Here is a 27,350-nt window from a genome sequence, read left to right as displayed (position 1 = left end):
TGTTGCACATAATTTGAACAATTCATCACATTTCAATGTTGATATTATAATATTTTCATTACATTTATTTGTTTGAAACATTAGACAACTTCCGCAGCATAACAGTTTTTGGTTCTGAGACCAAAACTGAATTCAAAACCATGGCTCTAGACAGGTAATGTATCGCTTGTAGAGTATCGTTTGCTTTAAGCTATGTTTATTGGCAAGATCTGAATAGCCAGATATTTCATTCCTCCTTCTATTTCATCTCGCCTATTTCATCAACGTCCAAGATACCTGAGATTTTGAAGGAAACATCAAATAGTATATATATATAGGTCAGTGGCTAAGTTGACATAGCGTTTGGGTCCCACCCAGGCGTAGTGTGTCCAATTCCTCGGCTGGCTAAGTTCTCCATCTTAACACAAGCAACATTTTCCGCATACTGTGGTGGTAGTAGGAGATTTTCAAATATTGTCAGGTTATTCGTAAACCGGGAAAGTTTGTCTTTCTTAAAAAAAAAAAAAAAGTATTACTAGATTACTAACTAGATGGAGAGGTGATCGGTAGCTCGTTGGTAAGGCCCACGATTAGCAGCCGGACGGGTAAATTTCAATGCCAAAAAAGGGTATAAATATTACATTTGAACAAAGAACATAAAAAGTGATTCTACCTAGAAAAAAGTCTGTCCCCTTAAAATTCATAAAATACTGTCGTGGACGTAGTTGTAGTATAGACAGACATGTTTTATTTTTTACAACGTAGGTGTCCCTTACTAGCCAGATTACACGGCTCCAGATTCAGAACACTTCCAGGATTTGCGATTCCCCCGGGCCCTGGCCATATGGCCATAACGTCCAATATTCGGATTTCCTGGAATAAATCCGGAGAGAAATTCGATGAAAAGATTTTCCGCCAGAATTTTCAACAGAATACAAATAATGATGTTACATATTTTCTCCCCTATGGCAGCACCATTCTTTCTACGTGAGTACTGAGTAATTGAGTATGGCTATCATAGTGATTTTGAGAAAATAAAATAAAATAATTTTCACAATAGAATCAGCTAGACAAGTCAAAAATATATACCTAATGTTTTTTTTTGCTGGCAAGAGCAAATTGTTTAATTGTTTTTTTTTTTAGTTATTCGTTATTATTATTATTAGTAATACATTTTTAACAGCCCTTTCAATGGCATTATTAATAATAATAACTCGGGGCCTTAGGATCATAGGGGGCTATCTACAATAACATAGTTTAGAGATAAACGTAAATAAAGTTTGGAATGCTCATATGCCCAACCTGTATGCCCAACTCATATACCCAATAGTATCTCTTAAGGCCCCGTAGCAAGCGTTTAAAGATGGTTTGAAAGGGAGATATGTAAAATCGCATGTTAGAGGGAGCGCGCTAATATTAATCAAAAATAATAATTACGCGAAAATGGTGAAAATATTTAAATAGAGAAATATAGCAAAAATCTCTCGACAAATACTGTAATTGCATTTAAGGATACGCTGTCATTTTTTTCATGCGTATAACATATTAAATAATAGAACATGTTTTTAATAATTTTTCGAAGCTTTCTGTGCGATATTTTTCTATCCAGGGAATTTCATATAACTAACGTTTCGGCAGAATAAATGTATACACATTATCTTCAAAAATATTTTTTTTTTGGAAGTTAAAAAGTTGAGAAACTTGTTATAAGTCACTAGAAATTGGGTATGCGGGGGCTTCGTGTCACTAATAAATATGATTATGGCATTACCGAAATTAAGCTTAACTCAAAACGCCTGTTTTGTAGTTAGGGCCATGTGATCCTAAGGCCTCGTAATCAGTAGTTATTTCCCGGCTTCGTCCGAGTAACAATAATATATTTCCTCTTGAACATTTGGAATAATACGGAATTCGTGTTTTTTTCCGGGCATTTGAATGGATATTTCAATGTTTGATAGCTCATGATAAGAATGACGTTTGAGGTGAAAATAGTAGTGTTAACCTAGGAATTTCAGAGAGAAAATGTTCGTAATAAGTACCTCTTTCAAGCATTTATGTAGATAAATAATACTATAAATTTATTTTTCAATTTTTGTTATTTTGCATTTAGCGAACGCTCAATTAAAACAAATGTTGGTGAAATGGAATTGAGTTATCCTTCTCCAACTCTTCTGCAGAGGGTAGATTTTTACTTAATTTAACGTTTGCTCATTTTCGATTAACGGAAAAGGCCGTCAATGTCAAATACCCTTAAGTTTCCTAATTTGCAAAAAAGTTTCTGCCCCTTATTCCATATCTCACGGGGATGTTCATATTGTAATACAAATTTTCTGCCCCTTATGCCATATTTTATGGGGATGTTCATATTGTAATACATTTCTTGAACTAGAAGTATATCAGAGGCTTGCGTATTATAACGGACCATTAATTATTACGACGTATCTGACAAAATTTACAACTTACAATCTAACCGTATAGCACGAACCGGTAGACGGATCATTTTTCATTACTTCAGCTTCAGACAAAGTGGTAAAGGTACATAATTATTATTCTGTAGTGAATCGCGTGTTGCTGTCATGTGACACTACCATTTTTAACTTACTTCCCTTTTTGTGAGAAGGAGTTCTCTTTCATGCAGCGTACGAAGTAATATTTCCTCGTTGATCATGCGTTCTGTCCATGATACTTTTAGCACTCTCTCAAAGATGTCCGACATTATTTGCTTTTTGTGAGAAAAAGTTCAATTTCATGCAGCGTACGAAGTAATATTTCCTCGTTAGTCATGTGTTCTGTCCAAGATACTTTTAGCACTCTCTCATAGATGTCCGACATTATGTGAATATTTACTCCCCTTTTTGTTTGGAAGAGTTCTCTTTCATGCGGCATACGAAGAAATATTTTCTCGTTAGTCATGTATTTAGTCACGATACAGTTAGCCTCTCCAAAAAGTCACATTTCATTCACAGAATATTATCATATCGGCACATGAAAGGATTGATTCATCGATGACCTATAGAAATCATCATTCTTAATCCTATGGATTGAGGTCACAGTGATCATTAAAAATTAACTTCAATTATAAAATATATCGATTTGACGTCTTTTTACGGGCTACTTATTTAACCCGGTGACATTGATCGCTACAGCTTCATTATGTCAATATTCTGCCATGAAAATGTATTTAATGTATTTTCCGTCGATGATTTTGAATCAGTATTTTTATATCCCGTCAAATAAGATGGTGTATTTTCTTAAGACGAGCGAATCTAAACCTTACAAATACAACGAGATATGCTCACGAAAACCGAATAAATAATACGTGGAATTAGATATCTCCCCAAAATTATTATATTATAATATTTATCTACGTGTGCACACGTACGTAACATAAACCGACGTAGAAATATTATTTTTAAGAATAAATCGTACTTGAAAACTAAACTGTTCCTAGATGGTCGCTCGAGCCTTTGTCGTATTTTTCTCATCTAATTGTTTATCTTCAATAAAGGTTTCTAGTTTAGGACTGAGAGGGTCACTCGCTTTATAGTCATTGGATCACGGGTTCTTTTTTCTTTACAATAACTCCACACAGGAGGCCCTGAGAGAAATAATTTATACGTCACCTTTAGCGACGACACAGAAATGTTACATATTTAGAAATGCTGTGTGGAGGTAATCTTTTCCCATCGAGTATCAGGCATAAATGTATGTGTAGGTATTTATCCAATTTTGCCTTTTTTACATTAGATCCACACAGGAGGCCCTGAAGAAAATAATTTCCCACAAAGCCTATGTCATTTTAGGGGATGCTGTGTGGGGGGTCTTTTTATGGAAAGGAGGGAGAGGAAGTTATGAGAGGTCGGTGTGAATCTGGGGGTCAGTATGTCCAGGAGTGACGGACGTGTGAATAACACCAACTGCGGTGGGAGATGGGTTGAGAGAGCCCGGCTGGAGAGGTCAAAAGGCCTCCCTCAACTAGTCTCTTCACTCTTCACACAGTTGGTGGGCAGATGCATCCGCCGGAAGACGCAAGACCCGGACAAATGTACCCCCATGATCCCGGTATTTTCTTTGGAAGAAAGTGATTATGTTATTATTTGAAAACATTTCAAGTTTTCTCAACTTAAGCTGGTGTCATGAAATTTGCGCAGGATTTTCTAACTGGAATTAATAGGTCAACACAAATATTTTCAGCTCCCTATATGAATTCAGCGACATGACCTCTTGTTGTTTTTTTCCCTTCATTTTTTTAAATTTGTTAAAAAATAGTACGAAATGAATGACGGCCTCTGCAAAATTATATCAAAGACCATTCCTTTAATGGCCAAGTTTCCCTTCAAACGTAAACGTTAAATACATGTGTATTCGGTCGTAAACGTGTGGCGGGTTCTCCGAATTGGGTCAGGTTTAACACTCTTCGCAACGACACAAACCTTTCTCCGATAAACCAATTAATTGTATTCCCAGTGGCGTAGATTGACCCTCCCTTAAACACATTTGCTATCTAAACGCCCCTAAGGCGATATTTCACAAAATGGCTCTGTACAAATTATCCATTTAAAAAATATTATTGCTTGAGAACATTCTGTTTAAGTCTTCAGTTTAAATGGCCCTTTAGGTAATAAAAGCAGTGTTTTGGCAACACCGTTATTTTTATGTTTATAATAATAATGATATTTGGCGAATTAATATAGCGCCGTTTTTGTGAAAAATCACCTCAAGGGCGGTGTACAAATATATTTCTTAAATATTTAATACTAGAACTACTGACTTAAAACTAGTGAAAAAACAGCGCATAAACCCTACATCGGTCTCCAAGCAAATATAATTCGGTAGAATAGAGAACATAATATGTTTTTGATATACATACTATTCGATCGCGTCTGTAAACAATTTCCAATCATACTTCACGGCTTTGTAATTTTCTTGCCTGATATAGGTGAAGTTCCCTTAGCTTGGGTTGTTTCATCGAATTTGAACAATTCATTAAACTTCAACATTAATTTTCGAGTTCTGTGGATGTCCTATTCAAGTTCTTATATTATATCATTATGTGACCAGTTACTTGACAGAACTGAAATAATAACAGAATTTGAAAAGAACTTTCACAAAAGTTGAAAATTAACTGTGAAATTTGAAGAATTGTTAAAATTCGCTGAAACAACCCGTCCTAAGATTTTATTTATTATTATGAAGTTTAATTTGTGGAACACATATACATGTCTATGGTAGGACTCTTTTTTAATTTAAAGTTTATATTATTCTTTGATTTATAAAAAAAGTTTGTTTTAAAACAAGTTCTGCTGTAATAACGTCCTAAAATATATTTATTTTTTATTTATTAATTTATTTTTCTTCATCAATTTTTGTATTTTTCACATATCTGTGTAAAAAAAATATGTGATATGTATATGGGAAGCGTGGGGTTGCACTAACCTCCCCACATCCTAGAATAAAAATTATTATTAATATGCGTGACAGCTGTTTCGCCTTCAAAGGCATTATCAAAGAGTTGTTCTGGGCTGCCTGTAGAGTGAAGATTTCACTGATAAAGTCCAATACCGATTCGGGACCTTCCGAAAATCGAGCGACTGCTCTAACTACTAAGCTAGACTATTAGACACGCCGTGTTTCTCCCAAACACATGACATTTAAATATATTATTTTTTAGCGTAGGTACTATAAAGAATGAGGCGCTTTCGTGTGAAACTTTACATATTTTTCATAATACTGAGGCCTGTTAAAAATAACATCAAAGGTGATACGCGAGAGAAAGGTTCATAAAAAAAGTCCTCCATTATTATTTTGTGCTTATGCTCGTTACACACCTAATGATTTTGTGCTGCCTATGTTAGAAACAGGCTCACCTACCCACCTCGCTGTTAAATGCTGTGCTTATGTATTTTTGGAGTGAAATTACGGCTTCAATTGCCATGATACGCAATCATTTTTATGTTATACAATTAAAGATAATTATAAAAAAAAAATAATAATTTTTTGTGGAATATTCACTTGTTTTATTGATATTTACGTAGATACCTTACGTAATACGTAATATACGTATTATGTATCTCGGTTGGAATTTTGTATATTGTTATAAAACTTGTGCGGGCCAAGTGAATTTCGTATATTGTTATAAAACTTGTGCGGACCAAGTGAATTTTGTATATTGTTATAAAACTTGTGCGGACCTGTGAAAATCACGGAATATTATAATTCCTAATTTGAAAATACAATTAAAATTTGAAAAAAACGTTTGTAATGATTTTCTGTTAAAATATTATAAATACTTTATCTCGTCTCTGAATTAATTCTTCAAACAATCCTTTCCAATTTTTAAAATGACACTTAAATTCAAAGAAAATTGAAGTTCATTGAACCAGATTTCATTGGGTTAAAAACCACACACAGACATCCGAAATTATTATGTTTGAAATTGGTATTCAAAATCATATTCGCGTTTAAATAAGAAATTCTAAAAATATAGTACTATAGGATTACTACTGATTTATAAATGTGGTAATTCTAACTATACAATTGTAAATGTTCTCCAAAATGCCCTGGAAAGAATCTCAGACTGGTGATGTCCCGAAAGAAACCATTCATCTGTTCTGAATGCAATTACGAATGTTATCCAAATTGACCCTGGTAATAAATTACATTTTTGCGATTCTTTCAAGGATAAAGAAACCATCCTGTCACTTCGAATGCAATCAAAAATGTTCTCAAAATTTGTTTTGACAGCATCGCCATTCCATTGTAAGAAGATTATGTACCAAATACACAATGTGGCTGTCCTGAAACGGGAATCCTTCCCAGTTGGACAGACAAAGGTTCATTTTGTTTTGTATTGTTTGTAATTTATATATATAAATAAATAAATAACAATAATTCAAGCTTACTCACCGTGCTAGTCTGCTACAGCGAAACTCTAATACTAAAATAATAATGCGAAAAGTAAGAAATTAAGTGATGTACTTGAAGTAGAAAATGTCAAATACGAAAACCCAACCATTGTGTCCAGTCAGTAAAAAATAAAATCTATCATTAGGCGTAAGTTGCCGCACTTTCTATTCAATGGGATTTAAGGTTTGCTTCAGGGATTGGTACTCAGACCCGAATAAATCGTTCATAAGGGCGGCAAGTTGCCGAACTTTCTACTGAATGGGATTTAAGGGTTGCGCCAGGGATTGGTATTCAGACCGCAACAAATCAATCATAATGCCGGCAAGTTGCTGAACTTTCTACTGAATGGGATTTAAGGGTTGCCCCAGGGATTGGTAAAAATAAGTACACTCATTTAAACGGGAGTGAATGCTTTTCTTAATACTGTCTCCACTTTAGCAATTTTCTCTGTATTTTTTTTTTAATTTTCGCATAATGTGCCTACAACAAGGGGTAAAATAGGATAGCATTAACACCTTTACCGTCGGAAGTATTATAATTATATAACATAGATAATGTGGTTCTCGCCCATCGCTTCTAATTTTATGGCGACACTTTTTTACCGCACGTTTTATTTGGTGTTTTTTCTTCTATCCTCGCGTTGCGTCATTTACATCCACGGTTTTTAACCTTCAAAGAAAATGTGCTTCCAACGATGCGGTATTCTGGTGATAGCTACTTTATAACCTCTCCCTCAGTCTTATAAACGATACATGTAACGAAAAGAGATGTTAGAACGAATATCTCGGTGGTATGCATTTTTTAAGGACTACAAGCTCGTCGTCGTCTTACGTATCCCCCTGAGGGTAATATACAAATTTTTGGAATTTTTTATTAATTTTGTTTTCTTCTCGCAGGTTTCGCGCTGAACGAGTTCGTCAGACACTGGGAGGCTGCGCGCTACTCCCCCCCGGACAGGGGCAGGGGCCGCAGGAGTCCTCCTTCTCCCCCGGGGGCCCAGGGGGGGCAGGGGGGACCCCTGGAACTCCGGTTCAAGGCGCACAACAGGTAGGCACTCCGTCAAAGAAACACCCCAGTAATTATTATTCTTTACAGAATTAAATCACAATGATAATAATTGGATAATTTATACAGCATCGTTGTGAAAAAAAGTCAATAATAACATGTAAGTTATCTTTACAGAGAATTTATATGGAGAAAATAAAATGGTGTACAAAGAGAAAATATTACGACAGTGAAGATGGTTTAAATAATATCAATATGTGATTTTTACGTGTTTTTAATTATTTTGTTTACTATAGCGACTATTTAAACATTACACATACATGATGTTAAATAAATAAATAGTAAGCTATAGTGATTTCTTTTTGGGGTATTATGCCGTGTTGCGCTATCTCCTTCTTTAGCTAACGTAAATGTAGAAAAAAATCAAAATTTTGTTCTTTTCCATGAAAAAAAACATCACAATTTTTTGGCTATTCAATAAATGAAACAAATTTAGAAAGAGTAAAGGAAATGCGAGATCTTGGCATAATAATGGATGAGAAACTAGACTTAACGGCCCACATTCAACAAATTGTGAATATTAGGAGCCCGATGGGCTTTTAAATAAAATAAAAAATATTTAATATTAAATTTTGTGGATCACGTAGAAGATTTATTCCATCACAATTCCTAAATAGAAGTTGTATTTTTGTAAACCAGTCAAATCGCTGTATTTTTTAATTTATGTTCTTGTTCTTTTTGTTGTTTTATTTTTGTTTCTTGCATATATTTTTTAATGTAATTTTATTTTTACTATTTCTTTCTTATGTTCCAAAATTGTCTGTCATAAAAATTGTACCACCTACGTGTAAAAGCCATCTGGGCGTTAAATAAATAAATATCCATACTGACAATCAAATGCTCGTAAAATTATTAAGAATTATTATTCAATCTCCATACTGACGATCAAATTCTCGTAAAATTATTAAGAACTATGATTCCATCTCCATACTGACGATCAAATTCTCGTAAAATTATTAAGAACTATGAGTCCATCTCCATACTGACGATCAAATTCTCGTAAAATTATGAAGAACTATGATTCCATCTCCATACTGACGATCAAATTCTCGTAAAATTATTAAGAATTATGATTCCCTCTCCATACTGACGATCAAATTCTCGTAAAATTATTAAGAACTATGATTCCATCTCCATACTGACGATCAAATTCTCGTAAAATTATTAAGAACTATGATTCCATCTCCATACTGACGATCAAATTCTCGTAAAATTATTAAGAACTATGATTCCATCTCCATACTGACGATCAAATTCTCGTAAAATTATGTAGAACTATGATTCCATCTCCATACTGACGATCAAATTCTCATAAAATTATTAAGAACTATAATTTTATACTTGATTGAATCATAGATTTCCTTTTCTGAATCCTTGTGAAATTAAATATATTTATATTTATTTATTTATTCACAAAATTAAAAGCATACTCATAATCATTTTAGGGCAGTCCTGTGTCGAGACGAGCAGCTTTACAATAGTGAAACAATAAAAATCTACAACCAAAATAAATTCTTTCATTCATCTTATTGAATTCTCCATTTTAGATGTTTCGCTGTAAGATCATAGAACACCGCTGTAACTTGTTTGCAACGGAATATTGAAAACAAAATATGATGGGGGATTAGCAAATTAATTGTACACTCATCTCCCATAGGTAGATACTGTCAGCTATACCGTACGGAGATGTAATAAAAATATATTTACGATTTTGAAAAAACGCATGCCAATATTTTTAATGGATACCGATACACACACGTGCAAGCACATAACAACGACAGGACATCCATCATCTCATTTTACACTATGTAGGTAGGTCCGTAGGTACTAGGTAGGAAGGTAGGTACTCTAGATACTAGCAGGGTTGATGGATTACCTGTGCCTGATGGTAAACTTTACCCTACTTCCTACTTCCTACTGAAGGGGGATTCATTACTCAGAAGTGTCTTGTCGAATAACTTAGTGCCATTATTTTAAACAAAGAATCAGCACTTGGCAACCCATTGAACTGTGAATTGTCAATCCTGGCAAACAAGCCAAATGAATAATGTATAATTTAAATGAAATGGAAATAATTTTTAGTTTAAAACTACTTCTTGTAAGCCGTGCCAACTGTTCACATTATACATTCTACTCTCATACCGATAAACTTTTGGGGTGATTCCTGATAATCTGAGATCTTAATAAAGTTTTTTAAACAAACAATTCTTATTACCAAAATAAATAGTCTAGTGTAATCGTAGCTTTGCTTTTGCGAGTCGTAATGCAAGTGTTGTGCTACGTATACATACGCGAGCCGAACTGCCGAACTGAACCTCAACTTATGGGAAAGAAATATGGCGTATAATTATTAGGCTTCATCCAGAACACTAAATCTCATCTAAAAGCAGAAATTCTGTTTATCAGATATTTACCTATAGATACCTACTTTTACTCCTGCCCTCAAAATGGTGAAAAATTATTACAGGTGGTTGGTAACAGATTTCTGACGATGAGCTCTATTTGCTTCATGATATTTGCTTTGCTTTTTTCTGGAGTAGACGTAAATGTTTTATCTCAGATCGTATCGTCTTCCCCTTAGCTTGGTTTATTTAGCTTTAAAATATCTATCCAATGTTGGAAAAATAATATTCCATGTTTTTTTTTAACATTGTATTATTATAATAAAAATGGGTCGAAACTCATGACATGATAACGACTAACAAATAAATAAATGAAAAGTGCTTTACGTAAAAGATTGTTTCCCAATATATCGTTCCTTAAAAATAAGTAATTTCATATCCTCAATTATTTTGTAAATTCATAATAATTGATAGTATTGGTAGAAAACAATTTTCATTTTAAAACAATATTGAGTTGAAAAGCAGTTCTGATCGCATCTGACCCGCACCTCGGGTTTGGAGAGAATATGGACCAAAAAATCTTCAGAGTTTAATTGAATTGCCGTAATGAGAGGCTTTCGAAAAAAGGTTTCGCGTTGGCAAATCCGGATCCTCTCACTGAGGGGGTTTCTGAGAGTTTCTGGAAAGTTGCCAAAAAATGGTAACTTTTCGTTTATTTTATTGGTATAGGTTGCACAACTATAGTAGTTGACTCAAACTTTGCACCGTGTGCTTTATGTGTGGATTATGTAATTCTTTATGACGTAATTCACTATTTGCACGACTTCACGGAACCCCCCCAAGAGGCGCACCGGCAGACCAACTTTTTAAGGACGAGTTGCTTCAGAGAATTTGAACAAATCTTCAAATTTTAGAGTTAATTTTCAAGTTCTGTGAAAGTTCTTTTCAAGGTATGTTATTATTTCAGTTCTATCAAGTAACTGACCTATAATGATATAATAACAGAACTTGAATAGGACATTCACAGAAGCCGAAAATGAACATTGACATTTGAAAAATTCATCAAATTTCAACGATCATTTTCGGATTCTGTGAATGTCCTATTCAAGTGCTGTTGTTATATCATGAGGCTAGTTGCTTGATAGAACTGAAATAATAACAGAACTTGAAAAATCTTTCACATAACTTGAAAAATATCTTTTAAATTTGAAGAATTGTTCAAATTCTCTGAAACAACCCGTCCTAACAGTCTATTCTCACTACAAAGTAGTTTCATCTGTGTACTCAGAGACGTGGGGTTTGTTGCATCGGGATCCTAGGCTAAACATCGTATAACGCGATTCCCTTTTCAATTTGATGATGAAACATTCTATGAGTTATTAATTTGCTACCCTCGAAACAGTTTTTGCTGGTGTGTATGTAAACTAGAAGATTTACAAGTCAAACAATAAAATAAAATGGTTTTAAACAAGTTTGTTTTTATTTATTTATCTATTGTCTATCTCAGGGCCGGCCCTGAGCCAACTCGGTGCCTGGCGCGAGAAAATTTTGACGCCCCTTGTCAAAACTAGAAAACGCCTAGGTAGGCTCACTGTAGTGTCTCTCTAGTCAACAATATTCGGATGATTTGTTTTTTTTTGTGTAGTGCCGTTTTTATGAAAAATAATCTCAAAGGCGATGTGTTAGGACTGTTAGGTGTTAAGTATTAATAGCGTCTTGGCGTCCCCGGAACTGATTGCTCCAATTGCACTCGCAGAGGGCCGGCCCTGGTCTATCTGCAAAGTAACTGGTTTCTAGTTTATAGCAAACATGAATGTAGTATTATTTGGTTTTTCATTGTTCCAGGGAGTTCCACTTGCGTCTCCACCCAGATCCTGGCTCCGTGTTCGCTGATGATGCGGAGTTCCACGGCACCAGCGGCCCGGTATCCTTCAACACTGCCAGCGTGTATTCCGGAGCACTCCAAGGTAATATCCAGGGTGGTAGAGCTTGCCAAACTAAAGAATGTGCTTGGCCCTTGAAATTCTGAATGTTTCGGAAAACCAGAATTATTGTGATTGCATGGTGATTTTATTTTCGGTTGACCCCGCCTCCTACCAAAATGAGTTTCTGCGCATCGACCATCAAGCGCATTCTCTTGTTTGCCAGAGTGAAAGACCGCCATTCAGAATCGAAACGTGACTAGGCCTGAAGAGCTAGGTACTTCCCAACCTTTCTCTTCCCCACATCCTTCCCCTCCACACATACATACTTCAGCCTCATAACAAACATAAAACCTCATAAAGTCAATTATTGGGGATGCCATAGTTCCACCGTCTCCGAAGTGTTTCTTGAGCGGCATTCATTCAGAAAATAGAGACACCCTTAATACGCACATTTTGTTTTTAAAATACATTGTAGTAGTTGGATAATAATGTGAAGTAAGTATTTCAGTTTCCGGAAATGGAAAATAATGCATTTTAATAGGTATTTTGTTCAAATTAAAACCGAATTTTACTTGGCAGAAATTGTTGATGTCAAATTTATGAGGATAGTTTTTTTATTCTCTTATTTATACCAAAACATGAACGTATGACCCTAAAATGGTTCCATGATAACTCAACACTGTGATTATTCAACACACATTTAAAAATACACATTTTTAACCTAACCTAACCTACTTAATCCAGTTAAAAAAGTTTTTGTTTCATCACTTTCCATGACTTTATATAACTTTTTAAAGAAGTGATGAATTATCATTTTGATGATTTATCCGGTCACCCCCTAAAATAAGCTCTTATTTGTCAGTTCTGGTTTAATCAAAACATAAAAAATAGCAAAAAAAAAACAATTTAAAATTATTATGTCAAAACATGACGAAATCATTTCGAAATAGCTATTAAAATGCATTATTTTCCATTTTACTTACTTTTCATTGTTATCTAAGTGATACGCGGTGGTTTTTCTATTAACCGCGTCCCTGTTTTCTCTAATTTACCCGAAAAAGTTTTATATTATGGCCTGAGAAGACAATTTTTTTTCAGGTTTAGTTTAAAAAAGCTCAGCCGCCACTGACTACGAGTAGCAGTGGCGTGCTGTCCTCCTGGCGACTCGCGCCATGTCACGCTATGGACGGTATTCCCTTGGGGACATGACGTCATAGTATATTATGAATTAGTTTAATTGCAGTAATAGTATGAAATGAAAAGCTGTCTGGAATTTAATAAAATTTCAAAATTAAAATGGCCTTAACTATGTTTACTGGGAGGAAATTAATGTATTTAACCTCCTCCTGTGTTGACTTATTTTTACTTTAAATTCTCGTGATTCTCAACAGTAAAAAATATTATTTATTATTTTAGAAGTGTTTTTTGTTTGTTTCAGTTTAGAATAAGTTAGTATTTGGAAAAAGTACAAGGTTACTTCATAGACATCTCAGCTTTGTTTAAAAAGATAATATGAGGTATTTTTATCATCAAAACTTTTATTGTTTTTAGAATATTCTTAAAAATATTATTATCACTACAAGAAGAAGCCATTTTAGGTTTTCATGATTATTTGGTTTAGTAATATTGTAGAATTTTGTTATTTTTTTATTAAATCAATGTTTTTCTCCAGATGAAGTCAAAATTATTTGGTAATTTTAAGGTTTTAAACTGAATAATATAAATTATAGTTTTCAGTGTCTGAATGAAATCGAATTATAGCGAATGAACCTATAATTAGTGAAATAATCAACAGATGGATTTATTTTAGATTTCTCTCCGTAACCATAGAGCTACACAATTAGAGGCGCTGTTGCACACTAATATCTCATCGAAACGTGTTCCACTAGCGATAATCGGTGCACACTGTACACTGTAGACCTGATTTTATAGTTTTCGGTCGGTCTGTGTTAGAGCGTGGAAAGCATTGGAGGCCAAATCAGACTAATTGGAGGGACAAAATTGGAACCTATTTTTTCACTTCATGTCTCACCTAAATCAATACAAGTCTGTAACAACCTTGATGATTACGTAAATTACATTTTATATCGTTAATTTTGAATATATTTGTGTTTTTTCAATTCCAGATGATGAAAGCTCTTCAGCGCATGGAATAATAACATCAGATGGGCTATTTGATGGCACCATCCACACCAAAAGCGAGATCTACTATGTAGAGCCTCTGCACCGGTATGGCAAGAGTCATCCTCAGATACATTCCGTCATCTACAAGTCTACAGATGTCATCCAGCCATCAGCCAATGGCAAGAAGCCGTGTGCCTCCCACGTGTTGCATCAGAAGAACTTAAATGAGCACAGAACAATTAATAATTTCGTAAATCAGGGTACATTTGTAAAATACAATAGTGATATAGATAGTTTACGGAAAATAAGTTTGAAAAGAGCAAAGAGATGGCTACCTGATGAAGAATTAGATATTTTAAAGATGGCAGATTTAGGTTACGACGACGAATCGCAAGAAGAAACGACTTCACTAAAAAATCCGAGCCTTCCCATTGACCTGTTCATCCCCTACTATGACGAATCCAACATAGAACCAGGTGTTCATAGATTAAGAAATAGCACCGATCGTACGAGAGGAATCCTCATCAATAGTTACGACGAAGACAGCTATAGCGACGATAGTATTTTTTCACGACCAAACTCAAAGAACCACGTTGAAATCAAGACTAAAGTCAACATTCCACATGATATCATTAATAAGAAACCAATAGGATTTACATATGTTTCGTCGCTTATGGGGAACATGACGGATAATGCCTTACGCCACGTAAACAAGAGGGCGACTATAGATCCAAAGAAAACGACTTGCATGCTGTATCTGCAAGGTGACCACCAGTTTTACCAGAAATTTGGGTCGGAAGAGGCTTGCATCGAAGTCATGACGAGGCATGTTCAACGAGTCAACTCAATTTATAGAGTTACAGGTGTGTTTTTTTAGTTCTTTTTATTTCCCAAGTCTTCGTCTTAACTACATGTAAAGCGGAAATCTATTCTTTAAGGCACCAAAAACCACCGAAAACGTGAACTTTTGCCTAAAATAAACCTTAATCTAATAAAGTACTATATAATATACAAAAGTATAACTATATATAACAAGGAACTATTGATTAATTTCTTATAAAATTGAGTAAATTAATATTTACTTTATACTGAATATTGTGCATTAGTAAATTAGTATATATTTACTTCATACTGGATATTGTTTATTAGTACCTATATCTAGTAATTAGTATTTACTTCATACTGAATATTGCATTAGTAAATTAGTACATATTTACTTCGTACTAGATATTGTTTATTTGTATATTTAGTAATTTGTTTATTTTTTATTGCAGATTTTAATCAAGATGGTAAACCGGATAATATAACATTTATGATCAAAAGGATTAAAGTCCACACGGCGGAAGCTCTAAAAGATCCCCTCTACCGATTTCCGAACAACTACGGAGTAGAAAAATTTCTAGAATTATTCTCAGGTAAACAACCTTTTAATCTCAAACTACCCACAACACCCAAAACCAGATTTTCAACACAAAGGAACAACTCGCAAACTACTTCTCTATTGAAATATCTCCTACATATATATATATGATTATTCTGAAGATCAATACATATTTTGAAGTTCATATACCCACGTATAATAATACATATTATCATTGCAAATGCATTTGGTAATTATAATTAGAGCCGGCAGGATCGTGTAGCAACCTTGTGCCATTCTCTGCTTAATATTCAAATACATTCTTGTGACATGAAATGGGATTGTTTGGCTCTTGACGATTGGATTAAGGAGAACGCAAACTGTGCATAAATTAGCACGATAAATTCCCTGTATATGACAAATATTCATGCTAAATCAAGCTACACATATCTTATTATATATTATTCAGATGTTCACATGTTAATACACATTTGAAATCAATTATTGAGCAATTGGTATTAAATATTGATACCTATTAACCCATTGGCCTCAAACGACGCCATCCTGGCGGGTCTGGTGTCGTCGGCTTAAAAACGAAAAAGGGATACATTATTGACATCTGTGTTTAAAATTTTAAATGCCAATCGCTCTGTAGATAATTAAGCATTCATTTCGTAGTAATTGGCAGGACTCCGTTGGTACAGTTTTTTCCTGATATTTACGATTGAAATTTTGTTATATTTCAGCGTCATTGAATTTTTTTTTAAATAGCGTGTGGTTCGGGAATTGACAAGCTTGTTCGTAAAATGCGTGGTGGGCGGCTAACATCAGCCCAAATTGAAATAAAATATATTATGGTCATAAGTATGATTAATGTAAAACTTTTCTTAATCCAATTATAAAAAAAAGAAAAAAAAATGGGTTTTATGAAAAAAAATATTTTTATATCCTCGTTTAATCATATTATTATTATTTTTAAAAAAACTGCATATATTTTTTGCATACCTTAATTCAATGAACGAGTAAATTTAAAAAAATTGTTTCGTTTGTATGTTTAGTTTAAAAGTTATGTAAGATTTAGTACACCACTGCAGATTTAAAACTTCGGTACAAAACAATTCGGAGGCCAATGGGTTAAAATAATACATACTTTGTTTGGTTTATTTATATATACGCCTAAAAAAGCTTTTCCATAGAAGTGATACATGATGCAGTGTACATAGGAGAATATCTGTATTATACAGGAGATACTGACAGTAAATAGATGTAATCCATTGTAAAGAAGGTACAAAATACACAATTGTAAAATTGTGATTACAAGTATAATTAATGAGAAAATATTAAGAAATAATAAAAAAAAAAAAAGTAAATATGAAGCAATTTTAGTAAAACGTAAGAGTAATATAAAGTAAAAAAGAAATTACAACAACACTACATATGACCATTCCTTCATCACAACTAAAGTTAACTAGACTCGCACCGAATGCCCTAGAATGACAATAATATCCCCACTCCAGTAAAACATTCACAGTATTTACTCAACGCTGGTAGCAGAAGTCGGGGACGCTCGAGGAAGACATGGCACGACCAAGTGAATCAGATACTTGAGTCGGGCCATGTCAAGAGTCAGAACAATAGAAGAGTATGTATGAGACGATGTATGAATGTGAATGAGGCAAGGAGAGTGTGCCAAGACCGAATTGTTTGGCGGTCCGTCCTCTCTGCCTACCCCTGTGGGGAAACGGCGTGATGGTTAGTTAGTTTTAATTTATTAACATAAATTTAAGGAAATATTTCACATAAATTCCATTAAAATGTATGAATGAAAACCAACCCGCAGAACTCTCTCCGCTAGGAAGCGCTAGTGTAGCTTACTGCCAACAGAATGCATTGGAGATGTCAGAAGTTGGAGGTAATGTCTCTATTCTAGGGTATTTAACAGCGCAGACCCGTGCAAAATCACAGATATTATGAATTGTCGAAAAATCAGTTCTGATTTTGAAAATAGCAATAAAAATAATTTTAATTTTTTACTGTTTGTCTGAACAAACATTTTCAATTTTGAAAATGATTACACTTAAATCCAAAGTATAGTAGGGTTCATTGAACAATGTTACAGACCAACAACTGAAATTATTATTTTTATTATTGTTTCATTTAATCTCATTATGATAGCAACAATGGATTGCTTTATTATAGTACGTATTTGAAACCAAAAGGCGATAAATTAATATTTGTTATCGACGCATGACGGATTTGATTTTTTTTTCAGAGGAAGACTACGATGGGTTTTGTTTAGCATACATGTTTACATATCGAGATTTCGAAATGGGAACTTTGGGATTGGCCTGGACCGGTGATCTCAAGAATGCGGGCGGTGTTTGTGAAAAAAATGGGGTAAGTTATTCACCTCATTAAGGTCTGACCACTTTCAATTGGGATTTCTTTATGACTATAAATAGTAATGGATATAGCCAATATAAATAAATACAATCAAACACTGAAAAAAAATATAATTTGGTTTCTGTATCAATATTTTGAATATTGTCAGTATTTTGGATTCTGTCGATATTGTCATTATTTTTACCATAACTTGAATATTTTGGATGTTGTCGATATGTTTAATTTCGTCAATCATTCTATATTATTGATACCTACCCAATTTTTTTATGACTCTACCAATTCTATCGATAACATATAAACTAAATATTTGTTGTTATATTTCCCAGCATTACCGTGGCAGTCTGAAGTCATTAAACACCGGCATTGTGACACTTCTTAACTACGGCAAACACGTCCCGCCGGCGGTTTCCCATGTCACCCTGGCACACGAAATCGGACATAACTTTGGTTCGCCTGTAAGTAACAACTTGCTTATTTTGCAACATATTATTGGGTTGGGTTACTGCACAGTAGTGTTGATTAGGATACAATATCAGAATGAGTTTGTATGAGGTACTGAAATACTGAAATGAGGTATTGAAAAACCCACTGTGGATTTGTATTATTTAGGTTAGGCACTTAAGTACTACAACAGTAATATATTTGTATGAGGTGTTTGAAGTTGAGGTCCCTCATTCCTCATTCATGATGCACTACAAATGTCCTGTGCGGTACGGCTCACCTCACCACCTCACAGCCCTAATACAAAAATGTCATGTACAACAAATGACGTAGTAATGGTGTACCAATATAGAAACAACTCACCACCTCACACCTTACGGCTCTAATACAAAAATGTCCCCTAATCGAAATGTATTGATGTAGTGCCAATACACCAACCATCTAGCCAACTCACACCTCACGGCTCTGGTACAAAAATTTCCCATAAATGAAACGTAGTGATGTAGTGCCAACACACCAACCGCCTCACACCTCACGGATCTGGTACAAAAATGTCCCATACATGAAATGTAGTGCCAATACACGAACCACCTCATTTTTAGTACTACAAATACATTTACATAGTGAGGTGGCGGGACATTTTGCATTGTTGTATGGGACATTTGTAATGCCTCTTGTGTGAGGTACTCAACACTAGTGCACAGATGTGGTTTTTTCAGTTTTTTTAAACTGAAATTTAGCTGTCGTTATTATGCTATAAAAACATTTTTGGTTCAAATATAGCACTCATTTGGTCATTTTTTTAAAATATAAATGCCATGAATTTGGTATACATTTCCTCTCATTATTATTATCCCACCATCTCAAAGGTTTTAATTTGATTACCTGTCAAAGGTGAACGTTCAATACCTGCGTCATTATTTAAGTTTATTGACCATTATCATCAGTATTTGTTTACTATCCACTGCAAGAAGAAAGCCTCCCTCAAGTTGATAATAAAATAAAATGTTTGTTTCCAGCACGATCCGGATGTGTGTACGCCCGGAGGAGAGGATGGGAACTTCATAATGTTTGCCCGAGCCACGAGTGGTGATAAGAAGAACAACAATCACTTCTCTCCATGCTCTCTCAAGAGCATCAACCCTGTCCTCAACAACAAGGCCAGGTCCAGCAAAGGATGCTTCACAGGTACAAACTCTTAACTTGTTAGAATAATACACAAATAACCACAGACATAGGAATTAATAGACGAGAAGATAATGGCGAGGGGTAAAATCAACTGTTGAAGAACGAAGGGGGTGAAGCTGACTGTGATTCGTCAATAAATCAATCCGACAGTAAATAGGCATCTCGCATTATAATATCACCATTTAGTTCTTAAAAGTAAAATCTGCTTTTGAATGAATAGACATTTTTACATGGGAGCGCAAATTACTCGCCACGTTATGAACTAATTTGCGAAGTCCAAATTCGGCAAAGTAAATTTCTTCTGTTTGCAGAGTCGTAGTTAGTTTCAGAGTATTGATTAATTAAGACACTTTTACAAATGTTTCATAATTTACTTACCCCAGTAAACAACGATGAGCACACTTGAGAATCGCTACATTGTGATGTGATAGTATATGTTTCTAAAACTGATCCATATAATACGGTGTGAATAAGCTTAAAATAAAGTAAAATAATGCTTACTTATGGAATGTAATACGACAATTGGGTTTATTCTCTTTTTCACGTCTATTTTTACAAGTTTTCATATCACAAGTCAACATTTTGCCGTGTTATTTCGTAAAATGAACCGATGATGCCTCGACCATAGTTCGCGCAAGAATGATGACGTCACGTTTTCAAATTTCACTTGAGGCCATACGCGAGCACAGCCGGCTCCAATGGAACCGGTATGGGGAGTGGGGATAATACGCTTTTAATCACTTAGGGCAGGTCTACTAATATTCATATGTCTATGCAAATAACTTTGTTTATATCACTTTAATTTTTTACATCGTTTTAAAGTGATGTAAACAAAGTTATTTGTGTATTATTCTAATAAATAATGACATCACAAAGTGATAAGCTTTCAGAAGGAATTTTCTTCGAAAAATTAATTTTCTTAACTTGTATTGATGTTTAACCACTCGTTTCACATAGTGCTGTATTTGTCACGAAACATCGAAAGCCGTTTAGTCATGATGTGCTATATCAGTCACCAAATGACACATCCTAATAAAACTCGCTCTATCTTCTTTTCTTTTACGGTCAGACATATTGAAGAGAGAACACTAAGGACGGGTTGTTTCGGAGAATCTGAACAATTCATCAAATTTCAACGTTCATTTTCAAGTTCTGTGAAAGATTTTTTCAAGTTCTGTTTTGATTTCAGTTTTGTCAAGCAACTAGCCTATACTGATATAATAATAGAACTTGAATAAGACTTTCACAGAACTTGAAAATGAACGTTGAAATTTGATGAATTGTTCAGATTCTCCGAAACAACCCGTCCTAAGCTTTATCTTTGCATTTAAAAGTTTACTGTATATAATTATATGGGCACATTAAAAAATTACGAAATTGAATATCAAACTCTAATCTGTGATTTTGTACATGCTATTATTGTCTAGATCTGATGGGTTAAGCTTGTTAATATATATTATTTTACACATTGTGACCAATGGAGTATTTTTACAAACTATGAATACTGTTAAAAATGGTGGAAGATTTAAAGTTCATTTTTCTGATTCTGATCATTTTACAAAAAATGTGTATTTTAATATTTTCATTCATAAGTATTGATTTGAAACGACTGCACATTGCGAAATGGTTCCAACTCTAGCGACATCATTATGACGTAGAAAACGTTACTGGCTGGTAAGACGGCTGTCAAGAATGTTGCCCGGCTTGAAGTCAACGCTGCTGAATTCCCGAATAAAAACAAACATGTCATTTTGGCGGCAAATCAAAAATGGCTCATTTTAAATTGTAATAAAAAATTTATTCATCAAGATAAAAATACCTTTGTTATCGTTATTTTTATTGAAAATTAAATAAACAGTGAAAATGCCCTATGGTTTGTCAATAAAATGTAGAAATTCAATAAAATGGAATAACTTATTCATTACTAGGGGCCGTTCAAGTATTAAGTAAGCAGATTTATTACAATTATTTACCCCCTCCTCCCCCTTGTCACCAAAAGTAAGCAAAGCTCTTACCCCCCCCTCCCATGCTTACGTAAAAATTGGTACCTGTATGCATTTTTCTGTTAATGTATTTTGTTTTCTAAGCGAGTACCTAAACGTATTAATTATTTGTGGGAATCCCCGAATATGTATTCGGTTTTCAAACATAGACAATGTGTGGGTTGCCAATGTGTAAAAAAATAACTACTGCTGAGCAGTGCTGACGTAATCACTATCTCGACCCCCCCACCCCCCCATGTCATCAAAAATAAGCAAAGCAAAGACCCCCCTGCCCCCCTATAGTGCTTACATAATACTTGAACGGCCCCCTACGGCAATATCGAGTAGTGCTGTTTTTGGAACAAATTGTAATATATTCCATAATATATGTGAGATTATGCTAAATGATCCTATCTGTCATTTTAATGCCACATTACGTCAATTGACATTATGTGTATTATTTAATTGATTTCGATTCTCAGTCCCACCCAATTTTTTTTTTCTTAATAATTATTTTTGATTATTTTGCAGAGCCCCAAGTGTCCCTGTGCGGTAATGGCGTGGTGGAGGAGGGAGAGGAATGCGACTGCGGGTGGGAGGGTGACTGCCGGGAGCCGTGCTGCCACCCCCAGAGGCGCCACCCTCCCCCTGGGGAGACCCCGTGCCGCCTCACCCCGCGCAGCTTGTGCAGCCCCTCACAGGTCAGACATTAACCATTATTTAAAAAAGAATCACTGTCACCACTAAAGTAAAACTTAATTTGAACTTGTCATGATAATGTGGTTGCTTAGCGGGAAGAGAGAAAAGAAGGAAACTACAGAAAGTAAATTTTATTAGAATATAATGTTTCAAATTGGAATTTAAAACTTTTGCTTTTGATTCTTGCCACAAGGCGATTTACCAAATTTCTGTCATTTGATGTTGTTTTGAATTTATTCTATTAAAAATTGGTGTATAAAATAGCCAAGTTTCAAACCAACCATTACTTAAATCGGATGTGTGGTCTCCGATCCCATGTTGTTTACAGTAAAACTTTTGGGACTTCGAGTTTTCTACTTATGAGCTTTCGAACCCTGTGTAAAATAATTTGTTTTGTTTATTATGATGATAGGGTCCATGCTGCACTGCCCAGTGTTCGTTGAGATTTGGCGACCAGTGCCGATCAGACAATGGCTGCCGTGACGCGTCCCACTGTGATGGCAGGCGACCATCTTGTCCTCCCAGCGCCAGTAAGCCCAACAGAACGCTCTGTGACGACGGATTCATCTGCTACATGGGGGTAAGCTTATTCGGAAATAAACACACAGAACCTAACAAATATACATTTTACACCCCCCATGCTTATTATTGGAAATACACACAGAACCCAACAAATATAGATACATCCCCGCATGCTTATAAGCTTATTTGGAAAACACATGTAACCTGACATAAATACTTTTTTATCAATTTCTAATTTATATTTACTTAATAATTATTATTGTAAATTACTTGTTCACTTGTAAATTACGTATTATCAACCAGTATTATTATTTTTATGCCATCTGCACTTTTAAAACTGGTTAGTTAATTTTTTCTCTTTTCTTATATCATGTACATTTCATTGTATTATGCAGTAAATTTTGTGGAATATATTATATCATGTAAAAGCCCATCAGGGCACTTAAATTGAGAAATATAATACCTCATTTAAAAACCATATCTAAAACATCCCTTCTCCCTGGAACTATTTGTTTTTCTCCAGAACTAGGTAGAAATCCCTAGCACTGGAAACGCTGGTAGAGGTGTTAATGTATGAAAATAATCACTCCTACCAACTTTCTCAAAAGCTATTCTCTTTCACTGTCAAGTAATTCACCCATCCAGGTTTGAGTTTTCGTGTTCCTTTTCCTAAAATTTGTATAGAATTTCCAGTAAATGTTTCAGGAATGTACGGGTTCCATTTGCGTGGCTTATGGACTGGAATCCTGTCAGTGCAGTTCGGAACGAGCTTGTGAATTGTGCTGTAAGCTCCCTGGGGCGGGAAATCCTTGCAAATCTTCCTTCCAGTGGAACCAGCCGCCTTACGATGTACCGGATCTGTACGCCAAACCGGGCACTCCTTGTAATGATTACAATGGGTATGTAGACACTCATTATATTAGATTTAATTAGTGTGAACAAAACCGTTTTTAAACTAAAGGCCTAAAATATAACAATAATATTAACACGTTACTGGCAGGTATTTTTTGCACTGGCACTGTGCGATCTCCGGGCGAAAATAAAGGTCCAGCGCGAATTTCTTTAATTTGTTTTAAATCGCTATATCTTCGAAAATATTTTAATAAAAATTTCTACACAGTAACTCGGCATACAAGCTATAAAAGTACTAAACAAAAATCTAAAATTATTTGAAATGAAACTCAATTAACCTTGTAACGGTCCGCCTATCGGTATTTGCCCATACCTGCTTTCTTTAAATACGCCCGACATCTCTCGCTCACTTGCACATAGGAGTTGAGTGGGGCGAAACAGAGATAGAGATTCGAATCGGGTTTCACGCTCATAAAAACCCTCATTCCAGAAATTGAATTATTATAATTACAAATAATATACTATCCTTTTGTTGAAATACCGATGTAAACGAAAAGCACGAAGATAAATATAAAAAGAAGACTTGCATTACTATACGATAATTATGTACATATAGATATAGTTGGGACCTTTACAAAAAGTTTGGTATATAATATTCAGATAAAAACATTGAATAATTCTGTCTTTTCTGCCATTGAAATGAGGCCGGCGCAAAAGATTCCTATACCCTTCCCACCGTTAAGCATCAATCGACTGAACGGGTAGAACTACCTTTCTCGGCCGAAGTGTGTTAATACATATAATATAAATATTTAAATGTTAGAGATTTTTGTGACAAATGACTTGAATGTTACATACGATAATATATTATTTAACTGTTACTAAGTACGTGTATGATTCCTACGTCAAAAGTTTTGCATATAATACTGACAGCTCAGATTTTAAGAAATGACTCTTTGGATTGAGTATTAAATTTTATTTTACGGTATCCGTTTTCACACTTTTATTTATCCACACAATACAATACAAATTTCCAAATATATTTCTCATTGCGCAGCGAAATTATGATTTTATCATTAATGTTCCAGATATTGCGACGTATTCCAAAAATGTCGAGAGGTGGACCCGTCCGGTCCGCTGGCGACTCTTCGGAAACTTTTACTCTCCGAGGAGAGCCTCTCCAGCTTCAAGAAGTGGATCCTGGACCACTGGTATGCCGCAGTGCTCATCATCCTTCTTGTCATTGGACTATTGGTATGTTCAATCATCTATTATTTTATGGCACTACAGCTGTCATGTAATTATCAATTAAGGATAAGGTCAAGTGAAATAAAGGCAATATATGACTCATGGAAAGCGTTGTATCTCCCTTACTGCCATAGTTAGAAGTATGAACCATAAATTAACAACACACGAGATAAATATCTTCGGGCTTTTCAAATGAAACAAGTTGGTCCTAAAAATGCAAAATATAGGCAGTAACAATTTCATTCGGAGCCTACTTATTATACTATACACAAATGAAATACTCTGAAAGTTTATTCCATAGACTTTCAGAGTTTTTCATTGGTGGATATAGTTAGGCAATCATATGACGTCACAATATTTCGGTTCAAACTTTTGATCGGAGTTATACCCCCCCTGGTATGAATTAAACGGTTGTTAGAAAGAAAAAAAAACCAAGCTTTATAATCAAATATAGAAGCTTATTACAGAAGAATTAAAATGTACACCTCTATGAAACCAAAGGCTCCAAACATTATTTGAGAAAAATTTATGCATTTTTTGTTAATTATTTTTTTTATATGAAACATGAGGTGACACTAATGTTTATAATACATTTATTGTGAAAAAAAAGTAATTATGGATTACATATCAGTCATTTTGGTTTAGTATTTACACAAAAAAATGTAAGGTGAGCCATTTTTAAATATTCTGTATATCAGAAATTTAACCGTTTGAGTGCCAAAAAAATTCATACAGTTGTTTGTAAAATGCCACCAAAAAAACATTATTTTTTATGAAACTATATATTTTTTTAAAACCCCATAAATTCTTGGAATTTTCAAGGATTTCGTTGATTTTTTCGGTGTTTTAAAAGAATATTGGTTTAGAATCACGCGGAGGAGGATCCCGAAGTCCAGGCGTTTCGAAAAAATGAGAATTTTACGTACAGACGTACGCGTGAATCAGAACACGACTGATGCAATCGACGGAAATCGACGATCGGCAATCTTCGTTAAAACACGAATCGACAAAAATCGACGATTGGCACCCAGACGGTTAATATTTGAGCTTGTTATTTTTTATAACTTACTGAGATAAATGCCTTTTATTCTACTTTAGAAATGTGCATAAATATATTATTCATCAAAAAAGCCAGTTCATAGTTTATATTAAATAATTAATTAACAGAGAGAAATTTAAAAAAAACACCTTTTTTTATAAAAATTCAGTTTAATTTTTCCTGTCCATTATCGTACTGTCAGGTTCAGAAGTCAAACATAACCTCAAATTTATTCTGTTCTAAAATCGGTGATCCTTGGCATAGTAATGAAAACAAATTGTTCCATTTTATCTAATTTCTAAATTTTGCTGACAGGACTGTAAACACTTTCTTTGTTAGATACATTTTTATTAATTTTATTGATTGTTTATTCTTTCATTATTTTTTGTATCAGTGCAAATGTTGTTGTGGAAAGTCCAGGGAGGAAGATAGCGAGAGTGTTGTTTCTTATTCGCGTAAGTGCTCTTGAAGAAAACAAATTGGAGTTCTTTCCTGTATAGAATTCCTCGTGCTTCTTGTGTTATTTAATGTCATATCCAAGTAACGCTTCCTACATAAACAGTTTGTAGGCTAGATGTTTTGTTGTATATAGGCGCATTATTTTGATTCTGAACTTTTATTGACTTAAACCAATAAATTTGGCAGATTGCTGAATCATATTGGTCACGCTTTATCAAATTACAATACACATTATTACCCTTGTTTTTCCGACACTACAGTAATATTCCTGTCACCAGTGTTTCTTCGACATCCTCTGAATAAAAACTATCCCATAGTATTATAACTGGTCTATTATAGAAGTATCCCCGATCATCAAAATAAACATGTTCATTAATTTGTGTCTTTCCAAACTAGGTGGGCAGCACTCGTCTTCTGGGAAAGAAGTCGGATGGAAAACTGAAGAAGGTGACCATCATTCACAGCTCCACAACGGAAACTGTTCGTCTTCCGGAACACTGTCCGGACGGGGTGATCATTCATACGGCAGTCAGGTAAATGCAAATCCATAAATATATATATATATAACATCCAAAATTAAGTCATTATTATTTACTCTAATACAAAAATGTGTTGCCGGTCTTTGTTACTATATTTTAATGTTTGTTACTATGTTTTAATGTTTCAGATCCAAAGTTCCCTTGAAGAAGAAAGTAGCTTTGAAAACTCGGGTACATCGGAAGACAAAGGATAAGAGTGAACAGCAAGCCAGTGCCGGTGCATTAGCAGCGGGCAAACACAACAAGAAAAGGGTAAGGAGTATCTGTTTCACTATTT

The 27,350-nt window shown here is 34.5% G+C and overlaps 1 protein-coding gene across 1 annotated transcript in view; it reads left to right on the top strand.

Annotated features, from left to right (window-relative positions):
* Positions 1–27,350, top strand: part of Kul (Kuzbanian-like) — a 286,068-nt gene that overhangs the window by 254,889 nt on the left and 3,829 nt on the right. Inside the window, exons 2-14 of the mRNA XM_089632526.1 lie at positions 7,782–7,932; positions 12,138–12,259; positions 14,344–15,204; positions 15,616–15,756; positions 17,974–18,098; positions 18,431–18,559; positions 19,565–19,733; positions 22,247–22,416; positions 22,827–22,994; positions 23,642–23,835; positions 24,877–25,042; positions 26,931–27,067; positions 27,202–27,325. Of these exons, the coding sequence (XP_089488652.1) occupies positions 7,782–7,932; positions 12,138–12,259; positions 14,344–15,204; positions 15,616–15,756; positions 17,974–18,098; positions 18,431–18,559; positions 19,565–19,733; positions 22,247–22,416; positions 22,827–22,994; positions 23,642–23,835; positions 24,877–25,042; positions 26,931–27,067; positions 27,202–27,325 (2,657 nt within the window). The remainder of the gene's footprint in view (positions 1–7,781; positions 7,933–12,137; positions 12,260–14,343; positions 15,205–15,615; positions 15,757–17,973; positions 18,099–18,430; positions 18,560–19,564; positions 19,734–22,246; positions 22,417–22,826; positions 22,995–23,641; positions 23,836–24,876; positions 25,043–26,930; positions 27,068–27,201; positions 27,326–27,350) is intronic.

Source organism: Hesperophylax consimilis, chromosome 6 (genome assembly GCF_061612785.1).
Source record: "Hesperophylax consimilis isolate HC1 chromosome 6, BYU_Hcon_1.0, whole genome shotgun sequence".
Lineage (NCBI taxonomy): Eukaryota > Metazoa > Arthropoda > Insecta > Trichoptera > Limnephilidae > Hesperophylax > Hesperophylax consimilis.
The sequence above is the reverse complement of the archived record's forward strand: the minus strand, read 5'-3'. Positions and strand labels throughout refer to the sequence as shown.